The sequence below is a fragment of the Ruditapes philippinarum genome, unplaced genomic scaffold (assembly GCF_026571515.1).
Source record: "Ruditapes philippinarum isolate M1 unplaced genomic scaffold, ASM2657151v2 ctg3073_1_1_1_1, whole genome shotgun sequence".
NCBI lineage: Eukaryota > Metazoa > Mollusca > Bivalvia > Venerida > Veneridae > Ruditapes > Ruditapes philippinarum.
The window spans coordinates 3,093-22,945 of NW_026864678.1; the positions used below are offsets into that span (position 1 = coordinate 3,093).

At 34.5% G+C, this 19,853-nt stretch overlaps 1 protein-coding gene across 6 annotated transcripts in view; it reads left to right on the forward strand.

Annotated features, from left to right (window-relative positions):
• Positions 1-230: 230 nt before the first annotated feature.
• The window catches only part of LOC132726457 (transmembrane and coiled-coil domains protein 2-like), a gene marked incomplete at its 5' end in the record, with an annotated part of 45,136 nt that continues 25,513 nt past the window's right edge, over positions 231-19,853 (forward strand). For 5 of the 6 annotated variants that reach the window (XM_060711770.1, XM_060711774.1, XM_060711772.1 and 2 more), the window contains 6 exon segments: positions 231-426; positions 4,322-4,490; positions 5,524-5,743; positions 7,403-7,447; positions 11,081-11,113; positions 13,744-13,823. In XM_060711770.1, the coding sequence (XP_060567753.1) occupies positions 231-426; positions 4,322-4,490; positions 5,524-5,743; positions 7,403-7,447; positions 11,081-11,113; positions 13,744-13,823 (743 nt within the window). 6 annotated transcript variants of the gene reach the window in all.

Here is a 19,853-nt window from a genome sequence, read left to right on the forward strand (position 1 = left end):
CTGAGTTAATGTCAGTTATTTTACTATAATTTTTTTGTTCGCAGTTTATTCATTTCATATAATGAGTTACTCGAAAAGATAATCAAGTTCAAGTTTTAACCGTTATTGGCTGAAATTTAGTTTAAATCATTCTTATAGGAAGTGTAATCGATTATTGAGATGAGCTAAAATTAAATGTTTTAGATAACAACCAGGAAGTATAATGCAGAATATAATTGTAACTATTTCAGGAAGAAATCTGAAACCCGGCTTCCAATTCTCAAAGCTGGTCTCAAGAAAGTTTCATCCAAGAGTCCTAGTTCTCAGAAACGGCAGTTGTCACCAGAGAACTGTACTGGAAGGTCAAAAACCAGCACTCTACAGCTTCCGGATGAAGCTGGTTTTTCGCAGCAATTATCACGCAGTTTGGAGGATTTAGAGAAAGACGTAAGGTTTTTGTTTTAGTTCTGTCAATCATAAAATGTGAGGTTTTTTTTTTTATAGGGAATTTATTTAACAGTTTAAGAAATTGATATCAGCTTATCAGAGGTTAGTCAGGGGCTTTTTTTAACACTATGCTCTATTTAACTTGAAGATAATCACTTGAAACTTCACACATCATCAAGATCACATTATCGGAAGCTTTCAGGATTTTAAAGTTAAATCCTCCTGAATTTCCGCTTTAAATTCTGTAAAAGTTACTAAAGGTCAAATTAGTGAATTTTGCTACAGTTGGCCATACATAACTTACAGATTTGATTTATACTTGACCAAAGATCACATTATGACTTAACCGGCATGTTGAAATATTCTGATATGACTTCCACCTCTAATTGTCCTTTACAGTCGCATTGTCATAACTTTGTTGTTTATTCATGGATTTGATTCATTCTTGGACAAAAGAACACTTTTGACAAATCTGACATGATGATTAATTCAAATGTGACCTTGATTTTTGAATGGCCTTGACATCAAGTTCAGATACGAAATTTGAGTTATATTTTGTCCAATATAGTTATGTTTTTATGCTCCCCGAAAAATTTATAGTCGTTGGGTCGAGCAAACATTTTGGGTTTAGGGGCTATACTGTAAAATCATTAATATTCGTGGGGCACGAATTTTCGTGGTTTTCGTGGGTAGGTCAATCCACGAATTTAAGATCCGACGAACTTTTATCCCAACAAATACTTCTTACCCTGTCTCTGTTCTATATATTACAAACATGCGTCGGCTCTTTTCCGGCCGATATTTCGTGAAATGGATGTAAGTACAGACAGATAACCAGGTTAGTGACATATTAAATCCGTTTGCAATATTTAAGAAACTTGAAAGAAAACTCGATTATATGTCCTCAATTTACTGTCACAAATGTCGCATATACATACTTGATCGTTGTAGTCTACTAGGACTTGATTGTGTTAACAAGAATACTTGACATAATCGAGTAAATATGGGAACCCAGGCAGTGCAATAATTAGCGCTAATAAAAATTGTCAGTTTGCTCTTATTAATTTAAAAAAAAGTCTTTGATATTAATGTCGTAAGTACACAAAACTATAAAAAAATACGATCGCTAAAACAGATTTATTGTACTTTCTTTTGTTGTTTTTAAATGATCCAGTTTATATGAATTTTAATCAGTATTTGTGCGAATGCTATTCCGTAAACATCAAAGACGCCACCGACTTTTACAAGATCCACATATACTCGTGTTATTTACCGAAAATAATTTATATGCATGTAAATTTACACAGTCGCTGTGACGTTGCGTGTAGCTGCTGTCAAATATGTTAAGTGTAAACTTTTAAAACGTGCCAGGTGTCGTATAAATTATGCGATGTTTACATCGGCGAATTACAGGGGCAGTGTGTCCAATGGAGGTGCATATCATGTCACATAAATGTGTTAATTGCAGTCAATTATCGGCAGTAACTGTGCTGTATTAGAGTTATGCCCAGAGGCAAGGATTAAATTTATTGACAACCGCTGTGTGACAAGTAAAGATATGTACAAAGTAACATGTTGTAAGTAAAAATGTTCGGCGATTAAGATTACTTTGCATTAGGTTACTGAATTTTTTTAACAAGAAAACAAAAATCCACGAATTTAAGAACCCACGAAAATGCCCGTTTTGATAAAACCACGAACTTTCATGCCCACGAATATAAGTGAATTCGCAGTATAACAGTAAAGAGAACAAAAGAGAACAATAGGTTCATACCGTGATCAAAGGGTTTATGGGCTAGTAGCCCTTAAGAAAACAAAGAAAATAGCCCCTAAACCCAAAATGTTGGTACGTCCATCTATCCGTCCGTCCGTCAGTCAGTCCTTCCGTACCAACTTTTGACATTTATGAGGCAAATCAGCTCATAAACACCACCTGGACCAATGTCCATAAATGATTCCGGACGTACGTACGTCCGTACGTACGTCCGGAATCATGTCTGGCCCGTAACTTTGTTATTTGAAGTTGGATTTTACAACTATTTCACAGAAATGATCACCATATTGAGACGACGTGTCGCGCACAACATTGGGTTGCTACCTTGAAGGTCAAGGTCACAGCATGACCTTGAGACGACGTGTCCGCCCACCATTTGGGTCGCTACCTTGAAGGTCAAGGTCACAGCATGACCTTGCAGCAAAATTGTGTCCGGCCCATAACTTTGTTATTTGAAGTCAGATTTTACAACTATTTCACAGAAATGATCACCATATTGTGTAGACGTGTCGCGCGCAACATATGGGTCGCTACCTTGAGGGTCAAGGTCACAGCATGACCTTGCAGCAAAATCATGTCCGGCCCATAACTTTGTTATTTGAAGCTGGATTTTACAACTATTTCATAGAAATGATCACCATATTGAGACGACGTGTCACTCACAAAATTTGGGTCGCTACCTTGAAGGTCAAGGTCACAGCATGACCTTGCTGCAAAATTGTGTCCGGCCCATATCTTCGATATTTGAAGTCAGATTTTACAAGTATTTCACAGAAATGATCACCATATTAAGACTATGTGTCGCGCACAACATTTGGGTCGCTTCCTTGAAGGTCAAGGTCACAGCATAACCTTGCCGCAAAATCGTGTCCGGCCCATAACTTTTTTATTTGAAGTCAGATTTTACAACTATTTCACAGAAATGATCACCATATTGAGATGATGTGTCGCGCGTAACATTTGGGTCAATACCTTGAAGGTCAAGGTCACAGCATGACCTTGCAGCAAAATTGTGTCCGGCCCATAACTTGGTTATTTGAAGTTGGATTTAACAACTATTTCATAGAAATGATCACCATATTGAGACCACGTGTCGCCCACAACATTTGGGTTGTTTTTTCACTTTGAACTTTGTCTGTGACACAACTCTGACACTAAAGAGGTATACCCTCCTGTGTCCAAAACCTATTCGGGGAGCATCACCCGGTTCAACCGGCTCTTGTTCTAGAAGTATTCTTAACTATTGGCCAAAATAGTTATGTTTTTCTAGAAGTATTCTTTACTACAATGTTCTTCCCCTGATGTGTTTGACTTTAGAAATAAGAAAAAGTGTGGCCCACCTAGGCACTGGCTTTTGTTAAAACATTGCTATCAAAAAGCAGGTTTTCTGTGAAATTGAACAACCTCTTGCTTGAAGAAAACTTCTCGAAAGAAACAAATTGAGAATTTTATCTCGAATTGATACAAAAAAAAAGCCAGGAAGTGAAGCTGCTAAAAAATTATCCTGTTATTTTGTGACTTTCTTGGGGGTTTCAAGGTTTACACACTTTCCTGAGATTTCTAGGCTTTCCCTGTAATTCTAAGTCTTAAGATAGTCTTTGATTGTCAGACATTTTTCCTTAACAAGCTCTGTCCTAGCAAGTTACTGTAAGTCTGAGTGGAGATGTTTGAACTGATTCCCCGAGCTGTCTTATACGTGAAGTCAAGTAGGATAGGAAATGGTCAGGATAATTTTTCCTTCCCTGTTTAGACCTCTCAGACATGGATTTATTCTAGCGGCAAGATCTTTAGATTCTTCTTATTTAATTACCATGCAGCGTTTATAGAAAGTGTCTTGTCTGTTCCACAGGGTGAGGTTATATTTATTCTCAAGAAGCATTTTCTGTTTGCTATTTAGTTAATCTGCTGAACTTTTATAATAGATTTGCCCAGAATTTGCTTTGACGTTATTGGCCTTTTAATAACTTTTTGGAAACTATAAGAGAACACTAAAAAATAGAATACTTTCATAGATTTAAATAAAACCACTTTAGGGACTTCATGGGCCTTTAATATGAGAATAATTATGCTTAAATAAATATCAAACAAAAAAGAATCACAACTATACTGTTGACATTACAGGATGATTCTGGCACAAGAGAGAATGGGAGTGGATGTAGTGATATCACGGACGATACAGATGGAGCAGCAGACGGTGAGTCTGCGAGGAAGCGAGCCGCCATGGAACATATCCAAGAGAAGATAACGAGAACAATGGACCAGATTAAAGAAGAGCAAGCTACTAAAGAAGGTAGGTGAACCGGAGAATACAAGATCAGTGATTATCCTCCTTGAAATAACCGAGACCTATCAAAGACCTCTGTCCAAATTGAAATTTTCTTTAAGAATCATGCAGTTTTCCCAAATGTCTGAACTTACACCAGCTTTTTTACTTCCTAAATTAGCAATTTTAGGAATAATTTTTCCCAAAGTCAAGAGGCTAAGGCTTCTTCCCAATTAAGTAAGAAAAATCACTGAAGATACGTATGAGTTGATTTTAATTGTTCTTCTCTTTTGTGATTGGTTTACCATATCAAGGCTTAATTATCTAAAATGGATTTGTCCATCTTTTCATCCTGGACAAATGTACATGTATTCATCATTTTAAGAGAAATTTTAACATGTGTACTTGCTAAATAGCAATCAGTGCAGACCTTGATAAGACCGCACAGATTATGCCACATGATATTGGTCTATACACTGGTCACATGACTTGAATAAATTGCCACCAGCAGGGTTTTCCCCCCACAATTATTGAAGTTATAGGAAGTATCAAATCAATAAAATCAAATTGATGCTAGCATCAACATATCTAATAGCTTTAATTTTTTTTAATGCATTCATTATTGCAATTTGCCAGCACTGAAATTTCTAATTGCACTAATTGCTTATTTATAATTAAATTTACATCAAAATTACTTGTGGCATAAAATATTCTAATTGAATTATTTGAATTTTTCACTGGCATCAAATTGGTCTTCATGCATTATGATGCATTAACTACAAACTTATTACTATCACTTATTTTCCTGGTATTCGTGGACATTGATTGAACAGCCACAATTTTAAGATCTATTGAAAGTTCATTTGGTCGGCTGTGAGATTATTTTGCATCATATTATTTACATTTTACCTTCAGGAAAAAAATGAACTGTCCATTAATTTAAATACCCAGGAAAATTTTCTGTATGACAAAACCATGAAATTCCATGCCCATGAAATTAAGTGAATTCACAGTATTGGCATATAGAAATTTGCAAGTTTGATAATGTTAACTATTACAGCTAATGTTAATGAATATCTTCGACTGGCTGGTGAGGCAGACAAACAGCAATTACTACGCATCAAACAAGTCTTTGAGAAGAAAAACCAGAAATCTACACAGTCCTTGAGTACGCTACAGAAAAAGCTGGAAAAATACACAAAAACTATGAATGACGTCCAAACCTATGGAGCCCATAGGCAAACAAAAGATAAATTAAAAGACATGGGCCAAGGACTAAAGTAAGTAAATCATTCCGTAAATGTACAACTTCATACATAAAAAAAATGAAAGAAAATAACCCGGGTATCTGGCCTGTTTGGGGAAGCTCAGTGTATCTACCAATGTTACAACTTGCCCCCTGAAGTAATAGCACAAAGGGGTATTTTTGCAACATTGCCCGATGAGCTAAAGAGAGTCATTATGTCTTTTAACTCTAAAAATTGTAAATATTTAGCCATTCTCATTCTATTGTAAATAAATATCTCTCATTGGAATAACATAATAAGAGATATAAGAACATAAGAGAACAATAGCAAAAACTTTACAACAATGAAATACGTTTGAAGCTTTGCTGCAATTTTCGCTTCAGTTTTGTATGTATTTATGATATGCATTTTAACAGTTTTAGTCGTTAATGTTGTTTTGAATGGAGTACCAGTTGATATTCTTAGCAGCATTTGTTTTTATTATCTTTATTGTTATGACCATAATCTTTTTGCATGGATCTTTTACAATGGGACATTGCATTAAAGAAAACTTTCGAAAAGGTTTTTTGAATAAAAATTGTTCATGGAGTCACTAGAATAATATGAAGGTCATATTTACTATGTGACCTTATAAAGCAGGGAAAAAAATGAACATTGAAAGTCATTCTGCCGGTAAAATAATGAAAATTGTTTAATAATGTTATAGTAATAGATTTAGAGCAGATTAAATGTTAAACAACTGAAGGAAAGTGGAGCTGAATGTGAAGTAATGTGTTGTAAAGGTAGCAAAATGTAAAAAAAGTAGGATTTTGACTTCTATACAAAATACTCATTTAATATGATTAAAGTAACTACCAACAGAGTACATGAAGTAAAGCATAGTTTATCTATATTGGCAAATGAGTATTTTTTTGGAAACTATAACAAGATACCAGAAATATACAGTTTTTGAGAAATAAATATGAAAGCATTTGTGAGGCATAATGGGCTTTTAAGGCAAATACTTGGTTATGTGCCATATCATGTCATGTGCTAGGAAGTTAAAAATGGAGGCTTTTCTTTCTAGGTTGAATTTTTAATCAATACAATATTATTGATATTGATTCAGATGAATAATATATAACAGACAATGCAGAGTAACTATCCAATAAACTTGCCATTTTTCTATATCTGCAGTTTAACAATTTGGGTTATGTATAAAAATAAATGTAACCCAAAGAATGGCAGTTTTTTGAAGAATAAAAAATTTAGCAGATATCATATGTAGAGCAGCTGCCCCTTAAATAAACTGCGTTCAGGTTTGTTCTTGCATTGGGCAGGTTCATTCTTGCATTGTGCAGGTTCATTCTTACATTGTGCAGTTCGGTTCTTGCATTATGTAGGTTCATTCTTGCATCATGCAGTTTTGTTCTTGCATTGTGCAGTTCTGTTCTTGCATTGTGCAGGTTCATTCTTGCATTTAGGGCAGGTTTTTATTTTAGAGTTTAGAGAGTGTTCAGCATTGTTACTGAACACTTTAATTTTTTTAAATGCATGTTTTGATTTTTATTGTTTTTAATCTTTAAAGCACTTGAAATGTTGATTTCTTTATGTACATAATAACAATTGTATATCAAATTTTGTAACAAATCATTTATTTATAAGAAAGCATTTAAGAGCATCAACAAATGACAACATTTTTACTTATTGTAGAGATGTTGGGGCTAACATTGTTGACGGAATTACAGGGTTTTCAGGGTAAGCACCCTTGTTGTCATAGCTACTGATTACCTCCCTTTTATACTCTTAGTCACTGCTTTTGCCAATTATAATTTTGAAATGGAGTTGCTGTGCTGAAAATTGAAATTTCACGGTGAAATAGTCAGGCAGACATTATGAGTTTCTTTTGCTATACTGTCAATTCTTTAATGATTAGGTTTATAGACTCATATTTTGTGATTAAGTAGCAATGTGATTACATATCTGTACATGGTAAGGTGGACATGACTTGAATAATTTGCTTCTCGCTTCTAAGGTTTAAATTTTGCAAGGGATTTCAATTAGTTTTGCTAAGGGGAAGGGTGGCCTAGTGCATCCATAATGAAATATTAAGGCCTTAATCATAGCTCAATAATATTTGGTGTACCGAAGTGTTAATCATAGCTCAATAATATTTGGTGTACCGAAGTGTTAACAGGAGTGCCAGTTTTTCACCATACCATATATTCTGTGTTAAGTAATTTTCACCATATATCATAACACTGTGTCAAGTAAATATGTTATGTTAAGGGAAAGTTGGAATTTTGTATGTGCATGCAAGTGATTACTTCAAAGATTATATGAGCCGCGTCATGACAAAACCAACATAGTGCATTTGCGACCAGCATGGATCTGGACCAGCCTGCGCATCCGGGCAGTCTGATCCGGATCCATGCTGTTCGCTTACCAACTCTTTTACAAGTAGAATAACTGATAGCGAACAGCATGGATCCTGATCAGACTGCGCGGATGCGCAGGCTGGCCTGGATCCATGCTGGTCGCAAACCCACTATGTTGGTTTATGTCGTGACGCGGCTCATATATTGTAACCTTGAATGTTGTATTGTACTATGTAGCATGAACGTTGGGTGTAAAATTGTTGTAGTCTATTTTATATTGGGAGGCCTGAAATAAAATCAAGTCATAAATTGGATTGATCTTGTGAGAGTAAAGTAACTGAATAATTAACACATTGTTTTATTGTTCGGCATTTTATGCTGCATCTTGCAGATCTTTCATTTATCAAATGGCATTTAAGTGTTACTCAGAGGGGCATGAGGGTCTGATGAGAGGAACTGCATATGGTGATAGTGCATCAACTTGAGGGAATTGGATATTTATTTGAGTGAATAAAATGAGGTTAGGGTGTTTGTGTCCTGGGACGCTCATAATATCTCTGCTGTTTAAAAGTTTCACATTTATTTGGTGTATCATCTTTTACACTCTAGATTTATTTGACCTTTAATGGGACAACTCCTGTACACATTTTCTAGAATTAAAACTAATTTAAGTTTTAAACAGTTTGTAGCAATAAGAGAGTATCCCAGTACACTACAGGGACCATTAAACATTTTATGCCCTTAGTTTATTTTATGTTCTTGTATAATAATAATTGTTATGTGAAACTGTCGAAGGAACAATGCCTACCAGGACATTGACTAATGTCATGTGACAGCTAGCTTAATTCATTGATAATCTGCCCAGATGCTTGCTGATATGTCTGAAGGGGCTCTTGTGGTCTTCTTTAGCAGAATTTTGTAGAACTAGCCATTATTATGAAAAAGATTTGAAATTGAAAATTTATAGGCCTTTCCAAACAAGTCATTGTTCTGCACTTTGTTTAGTGTGTGTGATATACTTTGGATACTTTAAGTGCATGTGGTGCAATGTATAGGCTCAAATATTTGAAATTTGTTTTCATTTGTTTTTTTCTCAAGAGTCGAAGAATTTGTTGCACAGGCTTATAAAAGTTTTGCATATACATGTTTGCACATTTCTTTGAGCATATAACTTAAAAAATGCCAAATGGTTTCAAACTATTTGCACAAGTATAGTTATTGTTTCACTCTTCTTTACTAAAAAATTTGACTCTGAATTTCAAATAGTTGAGCAAACTTTTATTATGACATTATGATAATATTCAGTGTGCATAAAATGATATTGTGAGGGTAGTGGTTCAATACCATTACTAATATGGCTTATTTTTAGTTTCTTATTTTTATTTTTAATAATCAGCTTTGTCCACTGTGTGAATTCTCTGCTTTGCCTTAAATAGACCTTTAACCTGCTACTGGTTTCATATAATTTTAAAGAGAAGCAGATAAAATATGATACTTTTTATGAAGAAACTAGCGTTATTTCAGTGCATCAATAATTCAATGATATCTCATAAAATTGGTTTTAAACTATTTTTTTCTGCTAATTTTAGTGTAATAATTGATAAAAGAAGACTGACAAAATTTAATGTCCCTGTTATACCAACATAAAAAAAAACCAATAATGTTACATATATATAAGTGTGTTAATATATATCGAGGAAACACTTAGTTGCTTTTAATATGCTAGACTGCAGGTTGTCATTCTCAAGAATGAACTTGAAAAACAAGAAATTTTTAATGAAGTTTAAAATATAAAGTCTCAGCATTACAGTATGCACTCATTTATTTCTTTTAATTTGATTCACTATAAAATATGGTGCTTAAATGTTTCTGCCATAGAATTGCACAGTTCTGCATTGTTTGCACAATTTCCTTTGATGTGTGAAAGGTTAAATTACTGATTTATCTAATTTATTGAATACATAAGTAATGTCATAATTCACTTGAATGATACATTAAAATATGAATAATTGATTTGTCAAGTTCTTTAAATTGAGTTTATCAGAAAAATATGTATGAATTTTAAATTTTCTGAATCCAGAAAATGTTCAAAGACTTAAAATTGATAAAGAAAATCAAGACTAATAAATATAAATTATTAGAACTTTACAAGGAGATATATAATACTTATAATGTTTAAGATTTTATTAAGAAGAAATATAATTAGGTGATTGTTTAATATTGTTCGATAATTATGGGAAATGTAATATATAATATAATTAAGTTATAGTTTATGGTATTTCTTTGTTTGCGAACTTAACTGCTTTATTTAACATTTTGCAATACACTATTAGTTGTTCTTTTTCCTTACTATGAGTGTTGTTTATATCTATCTCTATAAATAAGTGACACCAATTTTATTTTAATGGTAAAAGAAAGTTTCTAGATTTTAACCTTTTCTTATTTCATTCATCTTGGACTTGCCCATATTTCAGTTTGGACAAAGCTGTTTATTAATTTTTAGAGAAATTTTTAAAATACACATGTATGTTCTGATCAGTTGGTGTTGATTATATGAATTAAAAGGACCACACAGTTTTAAGAAAATTGAACAATCTCATTCCAAACTCTAATTAAGAAAAATGGCTTTTCATTCTTTTATAATTATGAATAAATAAAAAGTTTTCAGCTCTAGACAGTAAAGTATAGCAAAAAAGGGAACATTTACTTTGCCTATATGTCATAATTATACAATTATTGACTACATTGGGTAGTCTTTAATTTTGGTTAACATATTGATAATTATTTTGTTTATTGTACAGGTATAAATTATTGTGATTAGCAACTTATAAAATAGGGCATTGTTGGCTGAACTAAAATCATATGTTGATGAAATATAATTTCACAGAAATAATGGACATTGCTGATTCAAAATATCGGTGATTCTCTTTTCTGTAAAAAAAACCACATCACACCATTGTTTGCTGTTGATTTATTAGTATATTAACATGTATGTTTTGTTTTTACATTACAGGGGTGTGGTTGGTAATATTAAGGGTGCTAAAGAGTAAGTAGCAAGTTACAATGTATTTGTAAGATAAATTCATGTAAAAATTATAACACTTTAAGTATAAGTTACCCACAAGGGTTTGGTTTTGTACTGTGCTAAACTCGCAGTGTACTTTTGTATATCCTAATTTGTCTTAGATGTATAATTGATAATGATATGAAAGGTTCCCCATGGTCAGTTGGTTAAAGTGGCTCAGACCACACTGCAGTATAGGGGTCGAACCTCAGGCCATGGAGACTCATTCTGTAAGAATTCTTACATATGAGGCAGGCAGTAAAATTGCATTGTGTCCCTCCAACAGTGTTGGCCAAACCTAAAACCCAAAACCAATAAGTTTGATACTTAATTCCCTTTAATTGTTTATGGCTAATTCCAAGTCCATTTTACAAGCCCGGCAATGTAAAAGTGTAATAAATGCTATTAATAATTGAATTGGAAGGACAGACAGGAAGAGTTAATTTAGTCCTAATATTTGTAAATTAAGGAATTTAAGCATTTTAGGTAAAAATATTTGATAGGAGGGAATTGGTTATTTTAACCTTTATGTTACTAAATTTATATAATGGATTAGGCCTCCTTTGAAAGTGAAACAATCTATTCAAAGTTTACAAGATTTTAATCTGAAAATGCATTAAATGAGCTTCCTGAACATTATAAAGCCCAAGGTCAGACTGCTCAGATATACATCTATACTAGTGGTTAAAGGCTTTTCAATTTCAGTTCTTGTTAAAATGAAAACCAACATCATGTTTCATTTTCTATATTACAAATTTTCGGGGAGAAAAGAAGAGAGAACATTATTTAATTGATGTACTATATAATTTCAGTTTTCAGACAGCAATAAAATAAATGAGTCTAGCAATAAAACCACATTTTATTGTTTTCCTAGAAAAATTAATGTTCAATCAATGGAGACTAATAAAGTTTATACTGTATCCATCATATATGTAATTATATGGACATTTAGTTGTAGACATGTAATTATACGAACATTTAGTTGTAGACTGATATTTTTTAAGGAACTCCTGATTGTCAATTTCAAAAGCCTAAAAACATAAAATTTGAAAATCTTACAAATATTAAGTAAAGCACCTAAAATGGAAAACTCTGCAATGGATAACAAAGACATATACTCAGAATTAAATTGAATAACAAGTTTTGTGTGATTCTTCACCCAAATTTGAGTGGAAGCATTGCTATGCTTAACATTTTTGGGTCATTTTGCACAATAAAAATGAATGCTAATGGAAAAACAGGGTGAGGGAATGACCTTAAAATTTTCACCCAAATTATTTGTCCGAACTTTTTGTTTCATTAATTGGTAATCAAATCTAGGAAAAATATTTCCAGTCTTGTCATGTCAAAAAAACCTCAGTGGAGTCCCTTTAAGAAAAAAAAAGAACAAAAAAGGAAGTAGTTAAAAAAAACAAAAAATAGAAACAAAAAGAATTAATAATAATAGACAGACTGGTTAAGTTATAGATAAGACTTTATAGCTTGTTTATTCATTCAATAAAAGATTCTGTAACCCAATCACATAGACTATGAATTTGTAAATCAGAATTATTTTATGGTTTACATAATAATGACCAAGACATTTGTGCAAAAAGATGATGCAGTTATGTTTGCCAGACTGTGAGGGGATACAAATGACTTATCAATGTAAAATACAGTGGATTGTTAGCATTGATTTTTGCGTTCTGTTTCATAGCACGGATGTCTCGGAGTGAAATTATTTTAATATATTTCCTCTTGAAGAGTGTATGAGAAAATCAGTGACTCTGCAGAGCTTAGTTGTTTTGGGGGGGTTTTTTGCTGCCATATTCTTTGGAACTGACATTCCATATTGCAATTATGTTCAAATAATGTTTATAATGAATTAAATATGTGCCAGTATTCCAGTCTCAAAACCATAATTTTGGTTAAAATGCTGCACAATGTATTCATTTTTAGAATTTTGTAGTTCATTTTAGGACCCTTTCTTTAGATTTGGAAAGTGAAGTTACTAGATTTACTGATATTGCCTATGAATAATTGTGCCGCGTCATGACAAAACCAACATAATGGGTTTGCGACCAGCATGGATCCAGACCAGTCTGTGCATCCGCGCAGCCTGATCAGGATCCATGCTGTTCGCTTACAGACCCTATAAACCCTATATAGCGAACAGCATGGATCCTGATCAGACTGCGCGGATGCGCAGGCTGGTCTGGATCCATGTTGGTCGCAAACCCATTATGTTGGTTTTGTCATGATGCGGCTCATATGTGTGTCAGTCTCTTTGCCTGCTACTCATTACTGTGAGTAAATACAGGAAGAATGAGGTGATGTCCATGGTCAAGTGGTTAAGGTTGTTTAAAATCCTTGCTCCTCACGGCTGTAGGTTCAAATCTTCCCAGGGATTTTGAATTCTTTTATGTGAAGAAGCTATCCAGCTAGCTTAGGAAATGTCAGTGGTTTTCTACTCAGGTGCCTGTTTGTGCCTATATTAATGCACAGAGGGACACCTGAGGTCTTCCTTCACCAGTAAAGCTTTTTAAATTTTATTATATTTTTTCTAATTACAGAACTGTAGTCTCAAAGCAAAAGGAGTTTGTGTTCAATTTTATTACATTTTCTATTTACAGGACTATAGTCTCAAAGCCAAAGGAGTTTGCTCATCTGATAAAGAACAAATTTGGCAGTGCTGATAACATAAGCTCAATGAGTAAGTACTTTCTACTTCTGATATGCTTATTGTAATATGGCTTTTTCTTGGTTTCTTAAAACCATTGTTTTTGCTTGATTGCTCTTAGCTGTGAAGTCAACAACTTGATTTGCTAACCAAAAGGTCAAATTAAGATAACTCCAAATGCAATGTCATCAGATCCTACCTGGCAAAGTGTAGTGGAGCGACAGTAAGGATATGATTTTAATGAGATTGCCTTGGTGGTGATGTGGTGTGAATCTCTAACTTTATTAAAGTTCTCCCTACTCTTAGCAGCTGATTTGAGTCCTGCTAGGGATATAGCAAATAGTAAAATTCAAACCCAAAACATTGAAAGGGCAATATAACTGTTTAAGTGGGAGGTTTCTATTGAGGTTATTCACAGTTATATTTCTAGAGATGAGAATTTTGAACAAAATAAATAAGAAAAGATTAAAATTTAATGGAACTTGCAACAATTCAGATGAAGGCTTAATAAATAGGTTTCAGGAATGACTTGCATTCTTTTAAAAAAAAAAACCTAGTCAGTATATCCAACAAACAATCCAGTTATCACTGTCAGTATTTGTTCTTGCATGAGATCTTTAAAAAGAAAAGAGGAGATCTTTTTGGTCACAAAATCTCTGAAATAAGAATATGTTGCAATATGGTAAATTATTTATCTTTGTTGCTATGGCAACAAATGGATAGAACAATAAAGTAAAATATTATGTGGATACTTAATGTGTGAGACATCCAATAACATTATTATTGTATGAAATTGATATGTAGATATGTAGATAGACAAACAATTTAGAGAATATCTAATGATAATGTACTCTTGAAAAATGCCATCAAAACAGTCATAGCCTTATTTGTTAGGAAGAAGTCGTAATTTATGTTTTGCAGTTTGTTAATAATTCATAGTTGATATCTTTGTCTGTGTGCATGTCTTGTTTTTGTTCTACTATGGAGGGTTGATTGCAAGTAAAACGAGTTACTGCAGTTTTACTGTAAAGCCAGGAAAATTTATTAGTATACACATACATGTTTAATGTGAAGTTATTTATAGAGTGGTAATAGATTAATGAACAACATCTTTTTGTGACATATTTGTCAATATCAGATCTTGAAGTGTAGATATATAATTATAGAATTTTTGGATTGTATAGTCCAAACTGTTGAATAATACCAGTCAAAGAGACATGAATAAATGTCACCCCTGGTTATGATTGGTGACACTTTCTAAGAATGAAGTTAAGCTCACCTGAGCAGATAAATTTAATGCAAGAAACATCCATTTTAAGTTTGACTTACTTTTGTCCACCTTTATGTAGAAGGAGATATAAGGTTCATTTAATGAAACGAATAATTTTTCCTTCATAAGTATGATTGCAAATTATACAAGGAAACTTCATAGGTGACCCTGTATTCTAAATTCATGTTGCTTTGAGAAAAAAAAATCATTTTAAAAAGAAATATTTCATATAAATTACAAAGTGGAACAGAATGATGTTGCTTATCAATTTAAAATAAAAGCAGTATGTTTCATATCGTCTTAATATATACAACTTTGTGAAAATATGTCAAAACAGCAATTCTTTAGTTTGATTTATTGACTACAGTGTAACTTCCGAAAACCGAACACCCTTGGGACTGGTCAAAAAGTTCGGATTTCAGAGGTTTCCGGAATTCAGAGGTTTATGATAATGTGGACAAGACTAAGCCACTTAATATCACTGAATGTCAAGGAAGATGTGGTCATTACTGTAATATCATATATAATAGTCTTTTAATCAAGATAAAGATTTTAATGAAAAGAATACATTTTTATCTTACCTGCAAATGCTTTTGAATTTCTTTTAATCAAGATAAAGATGTTAATGAAAAGAATACATTTTTATCTTACCTGCAAATGCTTTTGAATTTCTATCAGTTTGTAGAAATGTTGTTAATTACATAAACTTACATATCGTCCAATGCTAGTTAATTAATTATTACATCAAATGCAATAAAATCCCTAAAGACGTTTGATGCATACATTGTCCAATTAATTGTCATTTAATCCGCTAATAAACACTTCCAATTAACTGACCGCCGTAAATAACTTTGATTAACCGCATCACTTCAAACATACCATTTCACAGTTTGTGATTTTAATGCGTGTCAAATTACACGATCACCGCTAATTAGTAAACAATGGATAGGGAGATTAAATCTTCCTGCATGGTAAACTTTCTCGATTTACAATGTATTTCACACCTTTGGATATTTCCGGTTTTTGGAGGTAAAATTGCATTGATTTGACTCTAATTTTACGAAAATATCGTCCGGAATTCAGAATTTAGAAGTTGCGGAATTCAGAAGTATTATATTAATAGAAAATAGAAGGGAAAAAATCGGGACCGAAAAATTTGTACGGTTTTTAGAAGTTTCCGGATTTCAGAAGTTCCGGAATTCGGAAGTTACACTGTATTATATTTACTATTATATGTATTTCTTTCAAAAAACAAGAAAGGAGTGTGTACAATTTTCCTCAGTTGTTCAAGTTATCTTTTGACTTTACCAAATAAACTTCATATCATTCGTCTAAATACATTATTTTCCAGGTCATTTAAATATTTATGCCCCCATTTCGAAGAAAAGGGGGTATATTGCTTTGCACTTGTCGGTCCGTCGGTCCGTCGGTCTGTCGGTCCGTCGGTCCGTCGGTCCGTAGACCAAATGGTTTCCGAGTGATAACTAAAGAACCCTTAGGCCTAGGAACTTCAAACTTGGTATGGTGATTGGTCATGACCAGTAGATGACCCCTATTGATTTTGGGGTCAAGGGGTCAAAGGTCAAGGTCACATTGACCTTGTAAGCAAAAACGGTTTCCGATCAATAACTAAAGAACCTTAAGGCCTAGGAACTTCAAACTTGGTATGGTGATTGGTCATGATCAGTAGATGACCCCTATTGATTTTGGGGTCAAGGGGTCAAAGGACAAGGTCACATTGACCTTGTAAGCAAAAACGGTTTCCGATCAATAACTAAAGAACTTTTAGGCATAGGAACTTCAAACTTGGTATGGTGATTGGTCATGATCAGTAGATGACCCCTATTGATTGTGGGGTCTATGGGTCAAAGGTCAAGGTCACATTGACCTTGTAAGCAAAAACGGTTTCCGATCAATAACTAAAGAACTTTAAGGCCTAGGAACTTCAAACTTGGTATGGTGATTGGTCATGATCAGTTGATGACCCCTATTGATTTTGGGGTCAAGGGGTCAAAGTTCAAGGTCACATTGACCTCTTGGGTAAAAAACGGTTTCTGATCAATAACAAAAGAACCCTTAGGCCTAGGAACTTCAAACTTGGTATGGTGATTGGTTATGACCAGCAGATGACCCCTATTGATTGTGGGGTTAAGGGGCCAAAGGTCAAGGTCACATTGACCTTGTAGGTAAAAACAGTTTCCGATCAATAACGAAAGAACCCTTAGGCCTAGGGACTTCAAACTTGATATGGTGATTGGTCATGATCAGTAGATGACCCCTATTGATTGTGGGGTCAAGGGGTCAAAGGTCAAGGTCACATTGACCTTGTAAGCAAAAACGGTTTCCGATCAATAACTAAAGAACTTTAAGGCCTAGGAACTTCAAACTTGGTATGGTGATTGGTCATGATCAGTAGATGACCTCTATTGATTTTGGGGTCAAGGGGTCAAAGTTCAAGGTCACATTGACCTCTTGGGTAAAAAACGGTTTCCGATCAATAACAAAAGAACCCTTAGGCCTAGGAACTTCAAACTTGGTATGGTGATTGGTTATGACCAGCAGATGACCCCTATTGATTGTGGGGTTAAGGGGCCAAAGGTCAAGGTCACATTGACCTTGTAGGTAAAAACAGTTTCCGATCAATAACGAAAGAACCCTTAGGCCTAGGGACTTCAAACTTGATATGGTGATTGGTCATGATCAGTAGATGACCCCTATTGATTTTGGGGTCAAGGGGTCAAAGGTCAAGGTCACATTGACCTCTAAGGTAAAAACGGTTTCCGATCAATAACTAAAGAACCCTTAGGCCTAGGAACTTCAAACTTGGTATGGTGATTGGTCATGACCAGCAGATGACCCCTATTGATATTGGGGTTAAGGGGTCAAAGGGCAAGGTCACATTGACCTTGTAGGTAAAAATGCTTTCCAATCAATAACTTAAGAACCCTTAAGCCTAGGAACTTCAAACTTGGTATGGTGATTGGTCATGACCAGCCGATGACCTATTGATTTTGGGGTCAAAGGTCAAGGTCACATTGACCTTGTAGGTAAAAACATTTTCCGATCAATTAACTAAAAACGCTTAGGCCTAGGAACTTCAAACTTTGTATGATGATTGGTCGTGACCAGCAGATGACCCCTATTGAGTTTTGGGTCAAGGGGTCAAAGGTCAAGGTCACATTGACCTTGTAAGTAAAAACGGTTTCTGATCAATAACTTAAGAACGCTTAGGCCTAGGAACTTCAAACTTGGTATGGTGATTTGTCATGACCAGCAGATTACCCCTATTGATTTTGGGATCAAGGGGTCAAAGGTCAAGGTCACATTGACATTGTAAGTAAAAACGGTTTCTGATCAATAACTAAAGAACCCTTCGGCCTAGGAACTTCAAACTTGGCATGGTGATTGGTCATGAGCAGCAGATGACCCCTATTGATTTTGGGGTCAAAGGTCAAGGTCACATTGACCTTGTATGTTAAAAACGGTTTCTGATCAATTAACTAAAAACGCTTAGGCCTAGGAACTTCAAACTTTGTATGATGATTTGTCATGACCAGCAGATTACCCCTATTGCGTTTTGGGTCAAGGGGTCAAAGGTCAAGGTCACATTGACATTGTAAGTAAAAACAGTTTCTGATCAATAACTAAAGAACCCTTCGGCCTAGGAACTTCAAACTTGGCATGGTGATTGGTCATGAGCAGCAGATGACCCGTATTGATTTTGGGGTCAAAGGTCAAGGTCACATTGACCTTGTATGTTAAAAACGGTTTCTGATCAATTAACTAAAAACGCTTAGGCCTAGGAACTTCAAACTTTGTATGATGATTGGTCGTGACCAGCAGATGACCCCTATTGAGTTTTGGGTCAAGGGGTCAAAGGTTAAGGTCATGACCAGTAGATACTCGATAACCCTTATTAATTGTTAGATCACTGGGTCAGAAGTCATGCATAATAACCTTATCACATGACTAATTGGCTGCTGATAGGGGGCATACATGTTTTACAAACATATCTTGTTCCTGTATAATTTTGTTGTAAAATATAGTGAGAGCACAGATCAGTAAAGTTTTTTTAGGACAGGCAGGTATAAACTTTCTAAGCAATGTTTGACAGTTTTTATTACAGTTCATAAATTCAGTTTGTAATTGAGTTAAAATCTCTCTCAGTGTCACTGCCCGATGAGCATAGTTATGTGTGTCATGTACCGTTCAAATTTAGGGCCAGTACCCTTACACCCTCTGTGGGGTAAAAGGGGGTCTTTTTGGATTTTTAAATCTGGTTAAAGTCAGATGATTAAATCTATCATATTTTGAGTCAGGCATATCCTCACAATTTTGGTGCCAGAGTCAGGCATATCCTCACAATTTTGGTGCCAGAGTCAGGCATATTCTCACAATTTTGGTGCCAGAGTCAGGCATATTCTCACAATTTTGGTACCAGAGTCAGGCATATCCTCAAAATTTTGGTGCCAGAGTCCGGCATATCCTCACAATTTTGGTGCCAGAGTCAGGCATATCCTCACAATTTTGGTGCCAGAGTCAGGCATATCCTCACAATTTTGGTGCCAGAGTCAGGCATATCCTCACAATTTTGGTGCCAGAGTCAGGCATATCCTCACAATTTTGGTGCCAGAGTCAGGCATATCCTCACAATTTTGGTACCAGAGTCAGGCATATCCTCACAATTTTGGTGCCAGAGTCAGGCATATCCTCACAATTTTGGTGCCAGAGTCAGGCATATCCTCACAATTTTGGTGCCAGAGTCAGGCATACCCTCACAATTTTGGTGCCAG